This window comes from Lutjanus erythropterus, chromosome 1 (assembly GCF_056507025.1).
Source record: "Lutjanus erythropterus isolate fLutEry1 chromosome 1, fLutEry1.hap2, whole genome shotgun sequence".
Taxonomy (NCBI): domain Eukaryota; kingdom Metazoa; phylum Chordata; class Actinopteri; order Lutjaniformes; family Lutjanidae; genus Lutjanus; species Lutjanus erythropterus.
In genome coordinates this window covers 19,555,175-19,573,670 of record NC_139317.1, presented here as the reverse complement: position 1 = coordinate 19,573,670, position 18,496 = coordinate 19,555,175, and the positions used below count along the sequence as shown (strand labels likewise).

Sequence of the window (18,496 nt, the reverse complement as noted above, 5' to 3'; positions counted from 1 at the left end):
GTTTATTACCTACACCTGGCTAAAACCAGTGTATATTTTACAAAACATATTATCAGAGCTGCAACAATTCATTAATTATTAAATGAATCAGCAACTTTTTTAAATAGCTGATTAATCAGTTTAATTATTTTTTTAAAGAAAAAAACAGTCCAAGTTCTATGATTCTAGCTTCTCCAGTGTTGAATATTTTTTGGTTTCTTTACTCCTCTATGACAGTAAACTGAATATCTTTGGGTAGTGATGAAAAAAGACATTCGAGGACGTAAACTCTTCACCCTGGTTGACGTTTTTCCCAATTTTTCTGAAATTTTTAAACGAACAGCTATTAATTGATTAATCAAGACAGACATTTTAGGAAGGCTGAAGAAACTTGTTGGTGACTTAAGTCAGTCCATTGGATTTTATTTATACAGCTTGACATCACAAATTTGTCTTAAAGAACAACCTTTACAGTGTACAACTCTGTCACAATTTGTCACAAAGAAAAAATCCATCACATGCTGTCCTCTGGCCCTTTTTCTAAATGTTTTTAATTGTTTGGGAATTAATAAGCGTACTGTTTAAAAAAAATACACAGTTTTCAATTTGCAATGTGGAAAATTTAGTCAACCCTTTGTTTTTGTTTTGCAGGAACATTGGTTAGGGACCACAATGGCAAGTGACGTGTGCAGCCATGTCAAGGTGGTTGTTCGAGTGAGGCCAACCAGTGAAAGTGAGAAGCGTGAAAACTGTCGAAATGTGGTCCAGGTTGTTGATAACCACATGCTCATCTTTGACCCCAAAGAAGAGGACATGTCATGTTTTGGGTCTCAAAGAGTCCGAAACCGAAATATCAACAAGCGGGCTAACAAAGACCTTAAGTTTGTTTTTGACCAAGTCTTCGGTGAGAACTCTACTCAAGAGGATGTCTTTGAGAACACCACTAAAGGAGTGTTGGATGGTGTGATGAATGGATTTAACTGCACAGGTAACAAACAAATAGATACAAGTTGTGTGCTCAAGCTAATTGAACTTCCACTGTGCAAAAACCACAGGATATGATAAAATGAACAATTGTGCTGTCTCAATCATCAATCAAACATTTCTGGACTGAAATCCTATCTGAGGCCTTTGGTATTTGGTATCTAAATTCTTTTTTTCCTCAATAGAACTGTAATATTTAGCCTTAGTTTCCTACCATGACCCTTGGGGGCTCTGTAATAAAGTGATGTTATCTGTTGTGGCAGTAAATGTTTGGATTTTTGTCCGTCTCTCTTCAGCCCCTGCGTGACCAAATTAAGTTCAAATGCAGTTAGGAGCCACACCAACGCCACTATAGAGCCGTGTTTTTAGTGTTTTGATTTTCTCAACATGGCTTGCTGACTCACGCTGCCATATCATTAATTGAAACTGCTAGCTGCTGTTAATTGGCTTTGTTTGCTCCAGGGTTCTCTAGTCGGTCACTAGCTCACAACACTGCAGATCCTGTGTTTTAAATCAACACTATGGGAAATTTTGACAGCTGATGTAGCTGCTGCAAACAGGATCAGAAACAGATTTGGTTTTAAAGAGTGTCAGTCATTTGTTTAAAGATTCTTGGATCAGCTGGAGATCTTGATGCTGCTGAGACATTCAACTATATGGTAATTTTGGAGGATGCAGGTTGTGGTGCTGTTGAACTGTGTTGCATCACACACAGAAGCCTTTCTGTTATTTAGCCTACCTTCATTGATAAATGTATGGAAAAAGATAATAAAAAGAGTGAATGCCGCAATACAATTCAATAGCACCACAAACGGCAGCCTTCAAAATTATCATGGTTGAATAAACCTCTTTAAAACATTTTCAATGAAAACCTAACATTATACCCTTCATGAAAGGTATACTGAACAAAAAATACAAATGTTTACCCCTACTCTGTCTTGATTCAGTTGAACTATGTAATAGGGGCAGGGCATTGTTTAAAAAGTTGTGATACCAGTACCCTCAAAGTGATAATGATATCAATAGAGTACTTTAGTTGATACCTTGTTTCAAAGATTATTCTTTGTGAGGAACACTTGTAGTTATTGGCTATGAGTAAAGCCATATAAATAGTACCTTTTTTCTAGATCTGGGTACCAAAAAGATAGACTGCAGATTTCAGAAGTTTCAATAACACATGCTGGGTTATTTCAACTGATACTTTAAAGGTATTGAGTAGAAATACCCAGCCCACCTATGAAACCAAAAACTGTAGAATTGCATTTGTTCAATGGTGTGAACTTAGAGGTTCATTTCTGTGGTGTTGAGACAGTATTACATGCTGTAGGCCTACTTTCCAATCTAGGCTTATTAGACCACAGTAATTTTTATCAGTTAGCCTCACTTAACCCAGGCTTTTTCACAATAAGTGCACCTATTCTCAGACTTGCTTTGAAATATAATGTATTTGATGTTTCCATTGCTCACAAGTTTTTCAGTTTACTGTGTGGTTTCATCCAAAGGAAACCTGATGCTGTACTTGTTTCCGTAAGAATTGTTATTATATATACATGATTTACAATACAGTAATTAATCTTTCATTTGCAGTGTTTGCATACGGTGCTACTGGAGCAGGCAAGACACATACCATGTTAGGCTCACAAAATGACCCTGGGGTCATGTACCGCACCATGAAAGAGCTGTTCAAACGCATGGATGATGCCAAGGAGGAGAAAGAGTTTGCTGTTGCTTTCTCATATCTTGAGGTGAATATTTGAATCTGTAGTGTTTTTTTCTGTTTGTTTTATTCTTTTTGTTCTCTATTTTTTACAGAACCTGTTTTTCTTTTAGTCAAAGTGATTCTCAGACTTTGACTGAAAGGTTTCATTTATGATATTCACTGGTAATTAAACCACACCACTTTTGTCTAAAGGCATTGCAGCTGTTACACATTACATTAATGACCATGTTAAAGGGATATTTTTTCTCTCATGTTTTTCTATTTGCTATTCTAATTACACTTTTAAATGTTACAGTGTTAACACTTATCACTTGCAGAATCTCAACCCATTTTTGTCTCAATTGATCTCCTAGCTGGTTTTCACAGAGTGTTTTTGTTGTTTTTGTTGTTTTACAGGTTTACAATGAACAGATCAGAGACCTGTTGGCTAATGTGGGCCCTCTTGCAGTCAGAGAGGACAGTTCTAAAGGAGTGGTTGTTCAGGGCCTCTCACTGCATCAGGTTAGTAGCAACATGTATCATATGCACTCCCCCAAAGAATAATAAAGTGTATTAAAGCTAAATAATGATGTCATTGCAAAGTAAATGTATTACATTTGCTATAATTTTGAGCTCCCCCAGTTGCTTTTGCAATATCATAATGTTAGAAAAATAAGAAATTCATATTATCCAAGTCTGTAAAGGTTCTATGGCAATAAATTACAAGAATCAGGCTCCCCTGCGCAGGTATTCAAAAATGCACTTCCTGTGTTAAGACATGATCAAAAAATAAAATAAACAAGGGATATTATGGGTAGTTTGTTAAACCTGATCAAAACAGTCATCCCTGTCTATGAAAAGAAGCATACAAGTGTTTCATTTCAAGATGTCATCATCAGTTATACAGTTATACAACAAAGCTGTTTTATTAGAAATTCTGGTCAAATATTCTATATAACTGGGTTACAAACATGAAACTATTTAATGTTTAGCCCCCTTACTGTTCTGTTGCTGTGGTGTGCAAGTGCACTGTGGTGGTTCCAAATTGGGCCTTTTACTGGGTCACACACCATCTCTGTCTTTGTTTTTTCCTATACAGCCTAAATCTGCAGAGCACATTCTTCAGGCTTTGGATTCTGGCAATCGCAACAGGACACAGCACCCCACTGATATGAATGCCACCTCTTCCCGGTCCCATGCTGTTTTTCAGGTATTTCAATCCAGTTTTAGAAAACAACACAAAAAGTCAATAATTAACAAAAGAAGAGACATAAATACAAAAGCTTAACTGCAAACTGCTCCTACTCCCCAATTCCAAGTGGGCAGTTACTGATATCATCAGTTTATAAGTATTTGAAATATAATTTTTCACTGCAAACATCTAACAATACATCATGGTTTGCTTCTTGCTAGTCTTAAATTGACAGTTCTGTGTCTTTTTCTCCAGATATATTTGAGACAGCAGGACAAAACAGCCAGCCTCAATCCTAATGTCTGCATTGCCAAAATGAGCCTGATTGATCTGGCAGGCTCGGAGAGAGCCAGCGCCACCAACGCCAAAGGGGCACGTTTGCGGGAAGGTGCTAATATCAATCGCTCACTTCTTGCCCTAGGAAATGTTATCAATGCTCTTGCTGACCCAAAGGTGAGTTTATATCACTTATATTATTTTATATTACTCATATTATATTATAATCTATTATTTTATATATTATATTATAATTTACCTTGACAATTTAGCAGTGTTTAAAATACAGCCGATTTCTGATGCACTGCCAGCTGCACAGTTACTGTTTTCCATGCAGCTAAGTGGCTCCATCATGTGAAATAAGGGAAACAGAATTTGGAAGGTAAAGCCCAGGATTATATTAACTGGTGTTTATATCCGTGTAATTTTGTTATTGGGTTCAATGAATGCTCTGTTCATATAATAGTCAAGGGATGTATGTCACCATTTAACAGGACCAGGCTATGTTGCACTGCTCACATTTTCCAAGATCATTATGCCCCACAACCTGTTTGTCCGCTCGCTCCTAGAAAACCTTGACGTTTCTAGGTCCCAAGGAAACCTTTAAGCACTCAAGAGTCCTTTTTTAGTTATAAAGAAATCATGGAAAAAGAAACTGGAAAATCTGATCCCCTTTTAAATATTTAAGTGTTTCACATTTGCTGTTTGCTGGGAGCAATCTGTCAGATGTCTGGGTGACAGCTGGAAGTTGAAATTAGTGATCTGCCCACTAAAGAGTTAACATTCACACTGCAACACTCAGAACTTTGAATGCACAAAAGACACCTCCTGGTTAGTGAAGACAGATGCACACAGCAGCATGTTTCAGACTGTAAACTGAGCAAAGTGTTTGGCTAGCTTGGTAACAAATTAAATGCCACTTTGTGAATCACTGCCTAATAAAAGTTAGAATAATGACTTGTTTAGAAACTTCTGAAATAATGTTCCACAGTGATTTATACGTATCAAATCAAGTAATATTCAACCATTTGAACCAATAAAACCAATAAAATACTATCATTAAGCAAATTAACAACTTGCTACAATTCAAACGATAATTGTTAAGACAAAAATATGAGATACAGTCTGGACATACTGTATGTAGTTTAGATATAGTGGAATTTTAGATTCAGAGTATTTTGTATTACTACAGGGTATTGACTATAATTTGGATGTGGCATTTCTCTTCACTCTAAAAGCTGAATTCACGTTATTTCACATAGGAAATGTTGATATTGCACAGTTTAGTGTTCATATTTGTGCAATGATGTGAATTCAACTGTTGGGTTTGTTTCTTGTTTATATTGTTTTATTTATTTTCTCTTGTTCATATCCTGCTTGTTTACTTATTTATCTATCTTGCTGTTTACTTATTTATTACATCTTGCTTTTATTGATGCTTCTGTTATTGCGCTATCCCCTTTTGCTGTTGTAACACTGCAGATTTCCCAGTTGTAAGCTCGACGAAGGATTATCTTATCATCCACTGCAGATTAATACCATGTTGCAAGTACCAAGACTGTTTATAATCATATGCTGTCATTCTCATTATCACAGTCACAACACATTGAAAAAATAATTACAGTACACATGTGCAGAGATGTGCACTGATACAGTGTACTGCAGAATTTTACACACACCACACACTTTCATGTTGTTTTATGCCTCAGGTTTGTTTGGTCAGCAAATCATCAGCGCATATGGAAATTTTGCTCTTTTTTTTTAAAGATTAAGTTGTCTGAAGTTAACCACTAGCCTCTTTATGAAACTGAGAGCCTGGGAAGTGGAGAGTCAACTGAGTATTTGGGTATTATTTCATTCCAGTTGCATACATTAACCTGTCAAGCAGTCTTCTCATTTTACACACCAGTCTCAAGGGACGAGGCGCAAGCAGGCCACATGCATTTAGGAAGTGCAGTGCAAATGTAGAGCAGCCATGTTGAAATGTGATCCTTCTTCAACAGGTTACTTCATTCTTGGGTTAAAACTGTGTACTTTCATGGAAACCCTTCAGTTTGTATTGTACACACCATTCTTGAGTGTTGCGGTTGTGGACATGCTCAACCTCCAGCACCCACCGCTAATCCCCACTCGTTCCCCACCCTGTCCCCGTGGTTATTGGTGCTCCAGTGTTTACTGTTGGCAGACAAGGAATTCATGTTGTGGCCATTGTTTACAGGAAAGAATGTCCCCACTTGTGTCTGAGCTGACATGCCATTCATTTGAGTGAGAAGAATGTCTGCTACTTCTGTTCAAGCTGTTCAGTATGTCATCTTCATGCTATGCTGCACAGAGGTTTTTGTTGTAAGTTGTTTGCCTTGGGCGATGTAGATATATTTTACGGCGCATCCTTTCACTCCGTTTTGGCACTCCATCCGCACAAGGCCAGTGTTTCCCACCCACAAAAAGGGGCTTTCTGAAAATATTGTCCATAGTGGAGACATTTGATCATGCCAGTCTTTCTAAATGGTGTGGACAGAGAAAAAGTTGATGTATGGTTGTCAACATTTCTGGACATGGTCAGGTTCCCTGCAGCAATGTTTAGAAGCAAACTTCCTGTTGTCCTTTGCAATCTCTCTGATTGCTCAGTTTGTATTTAAACAATGAAACCCATAGGATCTTAATACTCCAAACATACTCCCTGGAATTATTGTTAATAAGCAGCATTTACAGCCTGTGTTCATATATAAATTTTATACTCATGCAGAAACAAAAAGACATATCTATTAAAACTTGAATTTTGTCTTATGTAATCTGCTATAATAGAAAAAAATTTAAGTGATCATGAACAGTAGAAGGTGACATAACAGAGTACAAGTTTGTTGATGATGTGCTAGATGCTTCTCGCATACCCCGCTGTAACAATTTCACGCTGCATCTGTTTTTCTTTTTTGGATTAGACAGACTAGACACTACACTAACACTGTTTTTGTTGATGTTGTTGTTTTTTGTGGTCGTCCAGAACTTAATTCTGATACAAAAATTATCATTCCCATCAATCATATCACATATCGCAATTTCAGTTTCAGCCTTAGTCCCCATCCTTACTTAGCAGATCATGGCAGCAAGACTTTTGCCAAGTGAAAGAACAAGAAGAGCTTTAACCAAATTTACTGTTATTTTTACAAGTAGAAGTGTACAGCAAGCTGAAAGAAAAAGAACTAAACCTTTGATGCTTAAAGGGAATTTTGTACGTATTATGTGCTGGATTCCCTTTGAACTCAGCATTTGTTTTTCATGGCTGCTTCCCACCTCCCATTCAGGTCAGCACAGCTCCCTCCATTCACCTGTGAGTTCCAGGGGTTGTTTTACACTGAATCTGTGAGAGATGAGATTCCCCATGGTTCACTAATGTAGTGAAAACAAACATTTGAGTTTTATGAAATGTAGTTGTTTACTTTTAAATTCTTACTTTGCTGAAATGTTTATATGACTGCGCTTGTTAAAAAGGGAGCTTTTTCTCTCACTAGATCTGACATGAACTTTAGCTAAGGTCTTTGAATCCAGATGTAGGCTTAGGGTTTTTCCAAGGAGCAGTGCAGGCACAGCTGTGAACCCCAAAAGAGATCATTTTACACTCCTTTTGTTACTTTACTTTAATGTGACTTTCAGCAATCCCAAATGCCCACGAGATTGTGACTCACCTAAGCAGCTGTAGTTTATCTAATGCCATTATTACAGACTGAGCTGTGTTCACAGACCAGCTGCAGAAAGACTCCGATGGCTGCTCTCAGTTTTTACTCTAAAATGAACACTCCGCACTGAATTTTGTTCCCAGTTAGGTTTATTGGTCCCCAACAAATAGTGTAATTTGACTAAGCTTCTCTTGTGGTGCTTGACCAGATGGAGAATACATATTAAGTCACACCTCATATTTATGCACTTCCTCATACGACACCAATAATACAGTTTTTCTTTCTTTCAGTTTGATTGTTGGCATGTTTGACAGAAGTAGTGGATTCCTGGATTTTGTGTTTGTTTCTTTCAAACTTTCATTTCATGTCTTTTCTAAGCAAACCCAGTGGAACCCAAAGAGGTTTTCATATGTTGTGAGTTGCTTGTTTGTGTACACTTAAAGTGAACTCAAACCTCCAAATGGTCTCATTTCTTGGGCTAATGCTTATTTTTCTCATTTGTTTCAGAGTAAGAAAACTCATATACCGTATAGGGATAGCAAATTGACACGGCTCCTTAAAGACTCCCTGGGAGGCAACTGCAGGACGGTTATGATTGCCAATGTCAGCCCCTCATCCAAGTCATATGATGACACCCACAACACACTTAAGTATGCCAACAGGGCCAAGGAGATTAAGTCCTCGGTTAGTATTTAAGTTATATTGTTTTATAGCTGTAAATACTAATGTGACTGATGTAATTCTTGCACTATATGATGTGTGAATTCTTTTTAAATCATTACACTTTTCTCTCTACCTTTACCTATCAGCTGAAGAGTAATGTTGTAAGCCTGGACAGTCACATTGGCCAATATGCAGTGATATGTGAGAAGCAACGACAAGAGGTAATATGAAACTACCAACACTACCATCCTCATTTTTTTTTTAAAAATCCAAACAATAATTAGTTGGGTTTTTTTCTCACACTTTGATTTTTTTTCCAATGTTCTCTTGCATTTCTAAAGATTCTACAGTTGAAGCAGAAACTAAAAGCATACGAGGAGAAGAGCATGATGCCTGGGGCTTTTAACGTGATCTCGTCCCAGAAACAAGCAGAGTTCAAAAGGTAAACGTGCATGAGTATGATTCAGAGTGGAACCTGACACATACCAGTAGTTGTTTCTTTATGTGTCATAAACGCTTTCATTGTAGACATTGTAAACTGGAATACTGGCACTGATTGCAGGCAGAAAGAGCATGTAGCCCGCATCTGTCAGTGTATTGTTCATGACTGAGTTCATGGGACCTGTGGTTTTACAAGTGGTTCTGGTGGCTTTAGATTTATAATATTTTATAATGAAGTGTATCAGACAGGTCAGGTGTAATTAGGCAAGGTGGTCCAGGTTGTAGAATCGATAATAAGATTCCAGTGGACAATTTTTTTAAAAAAATTTTTAAATGTTGTTTTTATGTATTTATTTATTGATTATTTATTCATTTATTGTTCATTCATAATACAATAAATATTCTAGAATTAACTTTTAGTGATGAGCCTTTACTGTATCAGCTTAGCAGCCTAACCTACTGCATAAAATCAGCTCTTTGTCTTTATTTAATTGGACAATTCAGAAGTGTTTTGTTAGTGATGCACAGGTTTGCATGAGTGCGGGACTTATTGGAAAATACCCCAGACTCAGGCAGGTGGATCAAGTGACAAAGCAGTGATCAAAGTTAGTTACTAAAAACTTCCAGAAACATTGTGTGCAATTGTCTACCTTCTACCCTCTTCTTCCCTTCTCTGTTTGTCTCTCCCTTCTTTCCCAAATACACACACATGCTGTTGAAGTGGTGCACCCGGCAGTGCATCCAGAGCACAACAGACTTTGAGCTCAACTGATTGGTGTTTGTAACGTGATGAAACAAGTTAAATTCTGAAACTGTGGACTCAATTCTTTTTCTACGCCATGCAGCCCAACAGCAGGCTAAAAATACAATATAGACCTATGCATGTGGACTACTATTCTGTTAAAATTCACTGTTGCGATATGAAGGGGAAAATAGAGGTCGAACAATGGGGAGGAAAAGCGCAACCCTAGAGTTTAGGTCTTTAACGAAGACTCACTTGTTTTGCTGCTGTTTAACAAAGGAACACATTTGGAACAATTTATCCATTTATTTAATATCCTCAATCTTCCCAACACTGTGCACGAAGGAGAAACATCACACTCCGACAGCTTCTCTGCTCCAGCTGCAGAATCAGCCTGAAGAGTGCAGAGCACAGCGTGATCCTGACTATTTTGCTACTGTTGTGCTGCTATAATGCTTAAAGTTGGTGAATAAACTTCAGCAAAGCCAACAGAAAAAACTCCTATAAAAGGATAGTGTTTAGATGAGAGTGCCGGAGTGCAGGGCCTCTTGTATTTCAAATCATTTTGCATTTTTTAATCTGTTAGTTGTAGGTTAATGGGTGTCGGCTGACAAAAGCAAAATTAACTGAAACTGACATCCCTTCACTGGACCTGTATTAAAAGGCATTGAATGTACTTTTTGGTGAAATGGAAAGTATCACTATATTGACATGGTGGATTCCAGTGAATAATTTCTAGTGAGAAACATTCTGTTTTCGTTTCTAGACTATTTTTACAGAGGACTGAGAGAGTTTTTGCAGAACGTTATGATGTCCCACAAAGTTGACCTTTGACCGTTTGAATATAAAATGTCATCATGGTATCCTGTTAGACATTTGGATGAAATTTTCACTTCATCCTAAAGGCCAAGTAGAGGTTTTAAGTTTGAAGAGATTCCCTCTTGTTTTTCCTGAGCTCCTCTACCTGCCTGCATTCTCCAGCTCTTCCTGGGGCTTCCTAGGGCATTCCCAGGCCAAATGGAACATATAATCTCTCCAGCGTGCTCTGGGTCTGCCTCGGGGTCTCCTCCCAGCTGGATGTGCCTGAAATGACTCCACAGGGAGGTGTCCATGTCGCATCCTAATCAGACACCTCAACCACCTCAATCGTCTCCTTTCAATGTAAAGTAACAGCAGTGCTACTGCAGTCTCATTGTGGATGTTTGAACCCCTCACAATGTCCCTGTGGGGCCCAGGCACCCTGTAAAGGAAAATCTTTTTGGCCCTTTGTATCTGTGAACTCATTCTTTCTGTCAGTGCTCAGAGCTCATGACTTTCCAGTGCAACACCTGTGTTAATTCCTGTAACATACCAGTCCTCACCTCACTCATGAACACGAACCAAAAATTTTTAACTTCCTTCAGTGGCAGCAGCTCATTCCTAATCCAAAGGATGCAGTTTTCTAGCAGAGTGTATGCGTTTTGTTTTTTCAGATTTTTGTGTTGTTTTTGTTTTTTTGTTTTTTTTACTGTGTTTGGATAGCCTGTGTTCACCAGGGCTCCAGACTAACCTCTTTACTAGGAGCACAGTGGCCCCTAACTTAAAATTTTAGGAGCACAAGCAGAAAATTTAGGGGCGCACACCGAAATCGACTTGCAAAGTAAATATTCACATTTCCTCTCACACTAGGTTTACTGGGGAGAAAGTAAGAACTGATAGTCCTCTTCGCCATTGTTCATTGTTTACAAGAGTTATGTAAAAGCTGTGCATTTGCACGACAACCCCAAGACCCGCCTCTTTTCACACGCAAGTCAATCACAGTGGTCATCCCCCCAGCAACAAAAAATATTCAATAACAACAATAATAATAATAAAAATAATAATAATAAAAATCGTCAAATTTACTGGTCGCTCATGCGCAAGTAGATGAAAAATTTACTTGCACTGTTTCAAATTTGAGTCGCAAAATGCAACCATTTAGTCGCACTCTGGAGCCCTGTTCACCCTTTACATATACAAAAATCCGAAGTTCAAATGTGGATTTCATCAGTAGCAGCTCTTTCAAACAGCGGTGTACCAGCAAATATTTTTTTATAAACCAAAGCTGTTCTACATGCTTTGATCGGCAGCACACAGTGTCAGAGTGGATATCATTAGTTGAAAATGCCAGCTGCTGTTTATTTATTTGTTTGTGTTGCCATGCACTCACTCTCACAATACAGTAGTGGTGTTTTTGACAGCTGACCTACACAGAGTGTACTGGAGACAGAGATTTAGAATCGATGATCCAAAGCTTCTAAATTGTTGATAAAAAATCTCTGATTTATTTCCATAGCGTGTGTGGATCAGCTTACAGCACAGCTAGTTTACCTGGTATTTTTAACTTCAAAAAACTTGTTTGTGTCACTCCCATTAAATGAGCACTTGCACCTCCTGGAAAACTGTTACTTCCTACTTCCTGGAAAACAGAGCATCTTCATTGGTGGCGTCATGCTGCACTAAATAAATAAAAGTCTGTCAAATTAAACTGCCGTTCTCTCCAAAATTGATATCCCATTGGTTTACACTTAAGATCTATAACAGTCTAATATCTCTTTGTAACATTCTCTTACAAATGGAGATGCATCATATGAAGAAACTAACAGTTTCATGAGCATTTCAGAAAGAGAAAATGGTTTTATTTATTTATTTATTTTATTTTAATTTCTAAAAGAATATTTTTGAGTGTTGGGCATATTATACTATGGTTTTAGAGTCTTAGAATAAAAATGCAATATTGTAGCACTACAATATTTTACTCCATATTCATGCTTAAATATTTTTATGCCCATAGATTTTTCCCACATTTACTCCTGACCTGCAGTGTAGTCAATGAACCTGCATAGCACAGCCACAATATTGATAAACAATGTGTCTGTAATTAATTGAACTTCAAGTCAAATATAATATAAAGAAATTATTGTTCTAGCTTTATATTTAAACTCATTTTTGCTTTTATGTAAATTACCTCTATGTCTATGCATTCATTTTATTTGTCCTTAATTGAAAAACGATGATATATTACATGAAATATTACATAGGGCTGAGTACTGTTGGTTTTCAAGTTAGCTATCTAATCAGAGACTATTTTACTTCATGGATTAAATATCAGATGTGCTGTAAGCCCCAAGGATAAAGACAGTAAACTGCTGCCATTGACAGTTTTGTTTTCATTTTCGATAAATATACACTGGGTATTTCTGTGTGTATTAGTGTTTGATAAAACTGCCATAATAATAATTAGCTAATTTTAATAAAATGTGTAGTTTCAATGTTGATAGGGAGGGGCAGCTGTGTAGTGCCTTTATTTTAATTTCAGTTATATATACACATTGGTTTTTTGAACATAAATCAGATCAGCCACATTGCATCAAGTCATCTTTAAGGCACACAGTGGCATCTGTCGGGGTATTTGGGTTGGGGGCGGGGGACAAGGAAAAGCTGAATGAGTCTCACTCCCACACATTTCATTCACTGGCATCAGAATTCACAACTCGCACAGTGAGAGGCTCTGAATAGAGGCTGCATGCTTCTCACACTATTAAAAATTCAGCAGTCTAGCAAGGCCACGACGTCTCCTACGTCACTGGAGTTACATTGAAGAGTGCAGTCACATTTCAGCGACAGCTCTCCAGTCTTATTTACTTGCATGCCTCTCCTGTCTCTCCTCCTGCTTTAACTCAACTAGACAGCCACTTGCATCCAATCTGGATATCACCCCAGCTCTGTCCTAGGAATACATATATACATCATATAGCTAAGAATATCTCTCTGACTCAGTCTGCAAGAACTGGCATCTTGTGGAAGTTCTAGATTATATTAAAAGGTTAACAACGTGAGTTAATAATTGACTCAAGTCTAAAATCATTAATTAATTGTGGTAAAGAACAATTGGTCATGCAAACATTTTGATGTAATTAATTGGGATTCTTTTACATTATTATTAGCTGTATTACTGTAAACTGTAAAATGCTGGTTTTAATGTGTTAAATACATTAACAAAACATTTGTACAAGCTCTTGACACAGCAGTTAATATAAATGTGCTCCTTAATTGTTCCAAAGCAGCTGCTAATCATATCTGGCTTGAATCCCTGTGATGACAGTGATGATTTATTGGATTACATTATACAAAGAGGTGTTTCTAATATTTTGTCCCTCTCGTGTGTGAATCAAGAGTGGACTAAACAAAGAAAAAAGGTCACTTTTTATTATAATAGTCCAAAATACCACATCTACAGTCTCAAAATGACCAAATTTGAATGAATGCCTCTGGCAGTAACAGCAAAAACTGAGCATTAGAGCTTCAAGAGACAATTTATTGTCAGGCTGTTGAAAGCGATTGAATTAAACTACACAAGTAAAATGTATTAATTGGCCAATTAAAATAGATAAATATGTAAAGTTTTTTTAAAGTAAAGTTTGATGTTAATTCACACTAAGTTCAAATTTCCACATGCAGCCCTTTTAACACAAAGTTTGTAGCATTTGAACATCACTCTTTTCTCTCCCTCTAGGGTGTCAGAAGCTCTGCAGCGAATCTTCTCGGGCCGGGCCCAAATCAGGAAAGAACAGCTGGATCTGGAGAGACAACTGAAGGAGAATGAGCTGCGCCAGCGCTACAGCGAGGAGGACAACCTGCAGGTCCAATACTTCTGTGCCAAAGAAAAGACTGAGAAGGTAGCTGGTGCTTACGCTGCTATCCACAGATTCCATCATCCCCGCAGAAAAACAGCTGCTGAGTCATCATTTCACTTCTCTGTTCTCTATAGTTGTCTTAGCCTCTCATTTACGCCACTACAGGACAGGGTCACTGCTCCCCAGTTCCTGGCTCCTCTCTGCCATTTGAGTCCCAGTGTTAGGCCCAGCTGTAAATGCCATTTAAAGTGTGAAAAGTGAATTTTTGTTACTAAACTTTGCAGAGTGGTATACTGTTATCCAAAACAAATTAAGATTATTAGTTTCAGATTTTACACTTCAATAATGAATTCTTGATTAAAACTAAAGATTTTAAATGAATGTGTATTGCTAGACTGTAGCCTGGTTGTCATATTGCTGCTTGCAGCTATAATTACTTTGATTTACACCATATACACAGTTAATAGTACGTAATACTAACAGTAGCCCAAACAATGGACGACTCATCATATCACTTAAATGACCTTTTGTTGCTGCTGCTGCTTTCAACAGGCCACTTGTAAGCACGAGCGGAAGATTGCCAGCTTGCGCACTCAGCAGCAACACATTTGCAAACGTCTGAAGGAGGCAGAAGCACGATTCTTGGACAATGACGGCTGGCTTCATCGTGTCGAGAATGAGATTAAGCTGCTGAAGTCAAATGATCTGAGCTCAGAGGTACGTAGAGCCTATTGACCCTTTCACATTTAATGAGCGATTGACCATAATAAAATAGAATTTCGTCATGTTTTAGTATAAACTTTGTGTGTGTGTGTGTGTGTGTGTGTGTGTGTGTGTGTGTGTGTGTGTGTGTGTGTGTGTGTGTGTGTGTGTGTGTATTTTAATTATTACTTTTAACTGTTGTTAAAAGTTGTCAGATTCTGTTGTAATTGCTGATGATTTGACTTAATTGAAAAAAAAAAAATTTGTAGGCATGATATAAATTCCAAGAATATTTTACATTGACATTAATGATGGAGTACATAAATTACAAGAGATCAGTAGATCAGACGCAATCAGTGGGTAAAACTAGATACTTAATTGCAAAACTTTAAAGCAGGATGAAATAGTTTTAGTTAATGCAAGAAGACAAATGAGCCTGATTAGATATAGAGAAAAACTTTACAATGTGGGTTACATCCTTCAAAACTCATTGCTTGGTGTTTTTTTGTTTGTTTATTTTGGAAGGTAGGCTGTGTCTCTACTGGTGTCGTGACTGTCTTTGTTTTCTTCCCATCTGTTCTCCCTGTAATTAGAACCGTGCTCATTTTATTTCTCCAGCTCACTCGTGGATCACTGAAGAGAATAAATCAATACCCTTTACTCATCCCTCACACAGCAGCCAGTTACCTAAAACCATGCCCATGTTATTTTTTTCTTCTTTATCCTTTCTTCCAGGAACTGACCCAGAACTATGACGCACCCACCGGTCAAATGTTCTCTCTGCTGTTGTTTCGTAGTTTCTTTACGTCAGAGTTCCCTTTTTTCTTTTTTTACTCCCCTCCCTTACCCTGAGCACACAGCTTTTCTGATGAAACATGGATGAAAACAGAACTTTGCATCTTCTCTCTAGCATACTGACCCCCAACCACCTTTTGTTTCCTCAAATTCTGCCCCACAAAGTTCTAATTCAGTATGCTGTCATGTTTGAATGGATGCTGCCTCATGATTTCTGCTCCCTGACCTGACTTTTCCCCGTGGCTCAGGTGTTAGAGAAGGGCCTGCATTGCCACAGACTGGAGCTGCAGGTAAATGATCTCGAACAACAAATCAAGCAGATGGTCAAGCTCACTGCACTGCAGGATCAGGAGAACAAGCGCATGCAGAAGTAGGTTGACGATACCTAGAACCAGTTATTATTGAATAACTGTTAGTGCAGCTGAAGAACCGCACTTGACCTCATTCTAACGTGATTTATTCCTGGAAAAATGTCACAATATTATTTTTTCATTGCATTTCAGAATGGTGAACATCTTGTTGCCAGCATATAGTCGGAGCTTCTCTGCATTGCGCGACGCTGGGCTGGTCACAGCGATGGATGAGATGGAGAACCATGAACTAGAGCTCCTTGTGTTGCGGGAGAGAGGTGTGGTCTGGGCAGACCAGGAAGGGGCGGGGCAGCAGCTGAAAGGTGATGGGATTGGAGAGGAACTACGGGAGACAAATGAAGCGGGAAGCACTGGGCTCTGCAGCGAGTTGGCACCTGTCTTGTCCTTCTCACATCTGCTATACCACCAGAATAGCCCCTGCAGTAAGTCATCATACTCTCATCATCCTGTTTATTCTTCTGTTGTTTATTTATCATATAGTAGACTGGCTTGCACCGACAAAGATTCATTTAATCTAACATTAGGTATAATGAAAGTTTAGCAAAACCAGGTTTAAAGTGGGTAAATCCAGATTTAAAATTAAGCAGCAATCAACATGGGAATGCTTCCTTAACCATCTTAACATAAATAAATAAAGCTAAAATGTTAGCTAGCCTACTCATGATGGTTCTGCAGAGAAGTTGTAATTTTATTGTAAAACTTAAACCTCCTCAAGTGTAAGTTTATAGTTGGGCTTACCACTGCATCACAGTTTAAGTTGGAATATAAAGTTTTGGTGCTACATAATTAAATTTAATCTTAGTTTAGAGTAAAAACTAATCTGAGGTTTAAAGAAAGATTTAAGTTTAATCTTTCTCCATTTTAGCCTAGATTGATGCAACATAATTAAAAGTCAAACAATGATTCAATCAAGTTTAGAAGGTACATTTGGGTTAAATTACAAAACTAGCAAATGCTTGGAAAATTTATTAGTATTTACATGTCTGTAGAATGGCAGAAAAGTCAAAAGGCCATCACTCTGTTTCAGCGCCAAGCGTCTCAGTGTCTTAAAAGTGCTTGTTTTATATGACTGACAGTTTAAACTTAAAGTTTTGAATTTATAATCATCTAAAAAAAAGAAAGAAAAGCAGAAAATCTGAACTGTTGAATGGCATTTTTCCTTGATAAATTAATTCATAGATTAAGTTGTTGGTCCATTTTCTCTCGATTGATTAATCTGTTGATTGTTTCAGTCTTAAAATTTTGTGTCACTGAACCTGACAGGGAAGATGTCAGTTTCCTTTATAAATACAAAAAATGCTTACCAACAAAAATATCAGATGTTGCAGTAATGGGTGTTTGCTTATAACAAAGACATATCCTCAGAAAATGTCTGTTAAATGTTTAAGTACAACTAAGATGATACACCGAAGCTCCTAAATAAATTCACTGAGAAAAATCTGACACCAAAACAATAAGTCACACATGCGTTCATCATCCTGTGTTGGCAGAAGGAAATATAGAGAAGGTGTCATTTTATGGGGAGGCAGGTCACCCCAATAATTACATATAAATGATTTGTCCCAGACAATTAACTCTATCAAGTGCATCAGACAGTCTCATCCCGCCCCCTCCCAGAGTGTATGAAAGAGAGACGGTCTTCACAGTGAATGTCAAAGTTGAAGTTGATTTCAGCCATCAGGCATGATGCATTGCAACTCGGCAAAGATTAGGTAACAACACTAATCTGTCAGTCAAACATCAGCCGTGTAAGTTAAATGTGGCCACATACAACATGAGAGGTCGCTTATTCATTGCTGTTTCCGAAATTACTTACTATGCACTACATACCCAAAATGTGCAATATCATTCAACATACTTTGGGTAAATACGCAGTAGTTTGTATCTTTTTGGGCGCACTGCTCAGAGTTTATCACTCCCTGAGAGCCTCCTTGCTAGTTTGAGATGTGTAACTATGGTAACACGTGCAAATGACAAACTAATTTAAAAATATATTGCACCTAGGAGAGTGAAACATTATTTACATATAAATTTAAGTGTTTTTGACATTTGACGTTACAGAGTTGTTTTTGGTCATTATCTGCCTTTGTCTGGAATGTAGTTGCTGTTGTCGTCACTACTGCATTGCACTGTGGGATCTTTATGCTGTCGTGGTGTCCAGACTTTGCATACTGTAATATTTCCCCCCAAATAGTCTGCGTCTCACATACTGTTGGTTTACTGCCCAGGCTTTGGACATACTAAAAAATCTTGCATACTGTTTTAGCATACTAAATAGTATGGTAGCATGAAATTTCAGATGCAACCCAAAGCTGTACCTACT

The 18,496-nt window shown here is 37.7% G+C and overlaps 1 protein-coding gene across 2 annotated transcripts in view; it reads left to right on the top strand.

The window, feature by feature from the left end:
* Positions 1 to 18,496, top strand: part of kif18a (kinesin family member 18A) — a 35,349-nt gene that overhangs the window by 1,183 nt on the left and 15,670 nt on the right. For both annotated transcript variants that reach the window (XM_084716129.1, XM_084716121.1), the window contains exons 2-13: positions 631 to 967; positions 2,551 to 2,708; positions 3,080 to 3,184; positions 3,762 to 3,872; positions 4,110 to 4,307; positions 8,312 to 8,488; positions 8,614 to 8,688; positions 8,809 to 8,909; positions 14,185 to 14,347; positions 14,858 to 15,022; positions 16,051 to 16,172; positions 16,306 to 16,595. In XM_084716129.1, coding sequence (XP_084572255.1) covers positions 652 to 967; positions 2,551 to 2,708; positions 3,080 to 3,184; positions 3,762 to 3,872; positions 4,110 to 4,307; positions 8,312 to 8,488; positions 8,614 to 8,688; positions 8,809 to 8,909; positions 14,185 to 14,347; positions 14,858 to 15,022; positions 16,051 to 16,172; positions 16,306 to 16,595 — 1,981 coding nt within the window. In that variant the 5' untranslated portion in view covers positions 631 to 651. The remainder of the gene's footprint in view (positions 1 to 630; positions 968 to 2,550; positions 2,709 to 3,079; positions 3,185 to 3,761; positions 3,873 to 4,109; positions 4,308 to 8,311; positions 8,489 to 8,613; positions 8,689 to 8,808; positions 8,910 to 14,184; positions 14,348 to 14,857; positions 15,023 to 16,050; positions 16,173 to 16,305; positions 16,596 to 18,496) is intronic.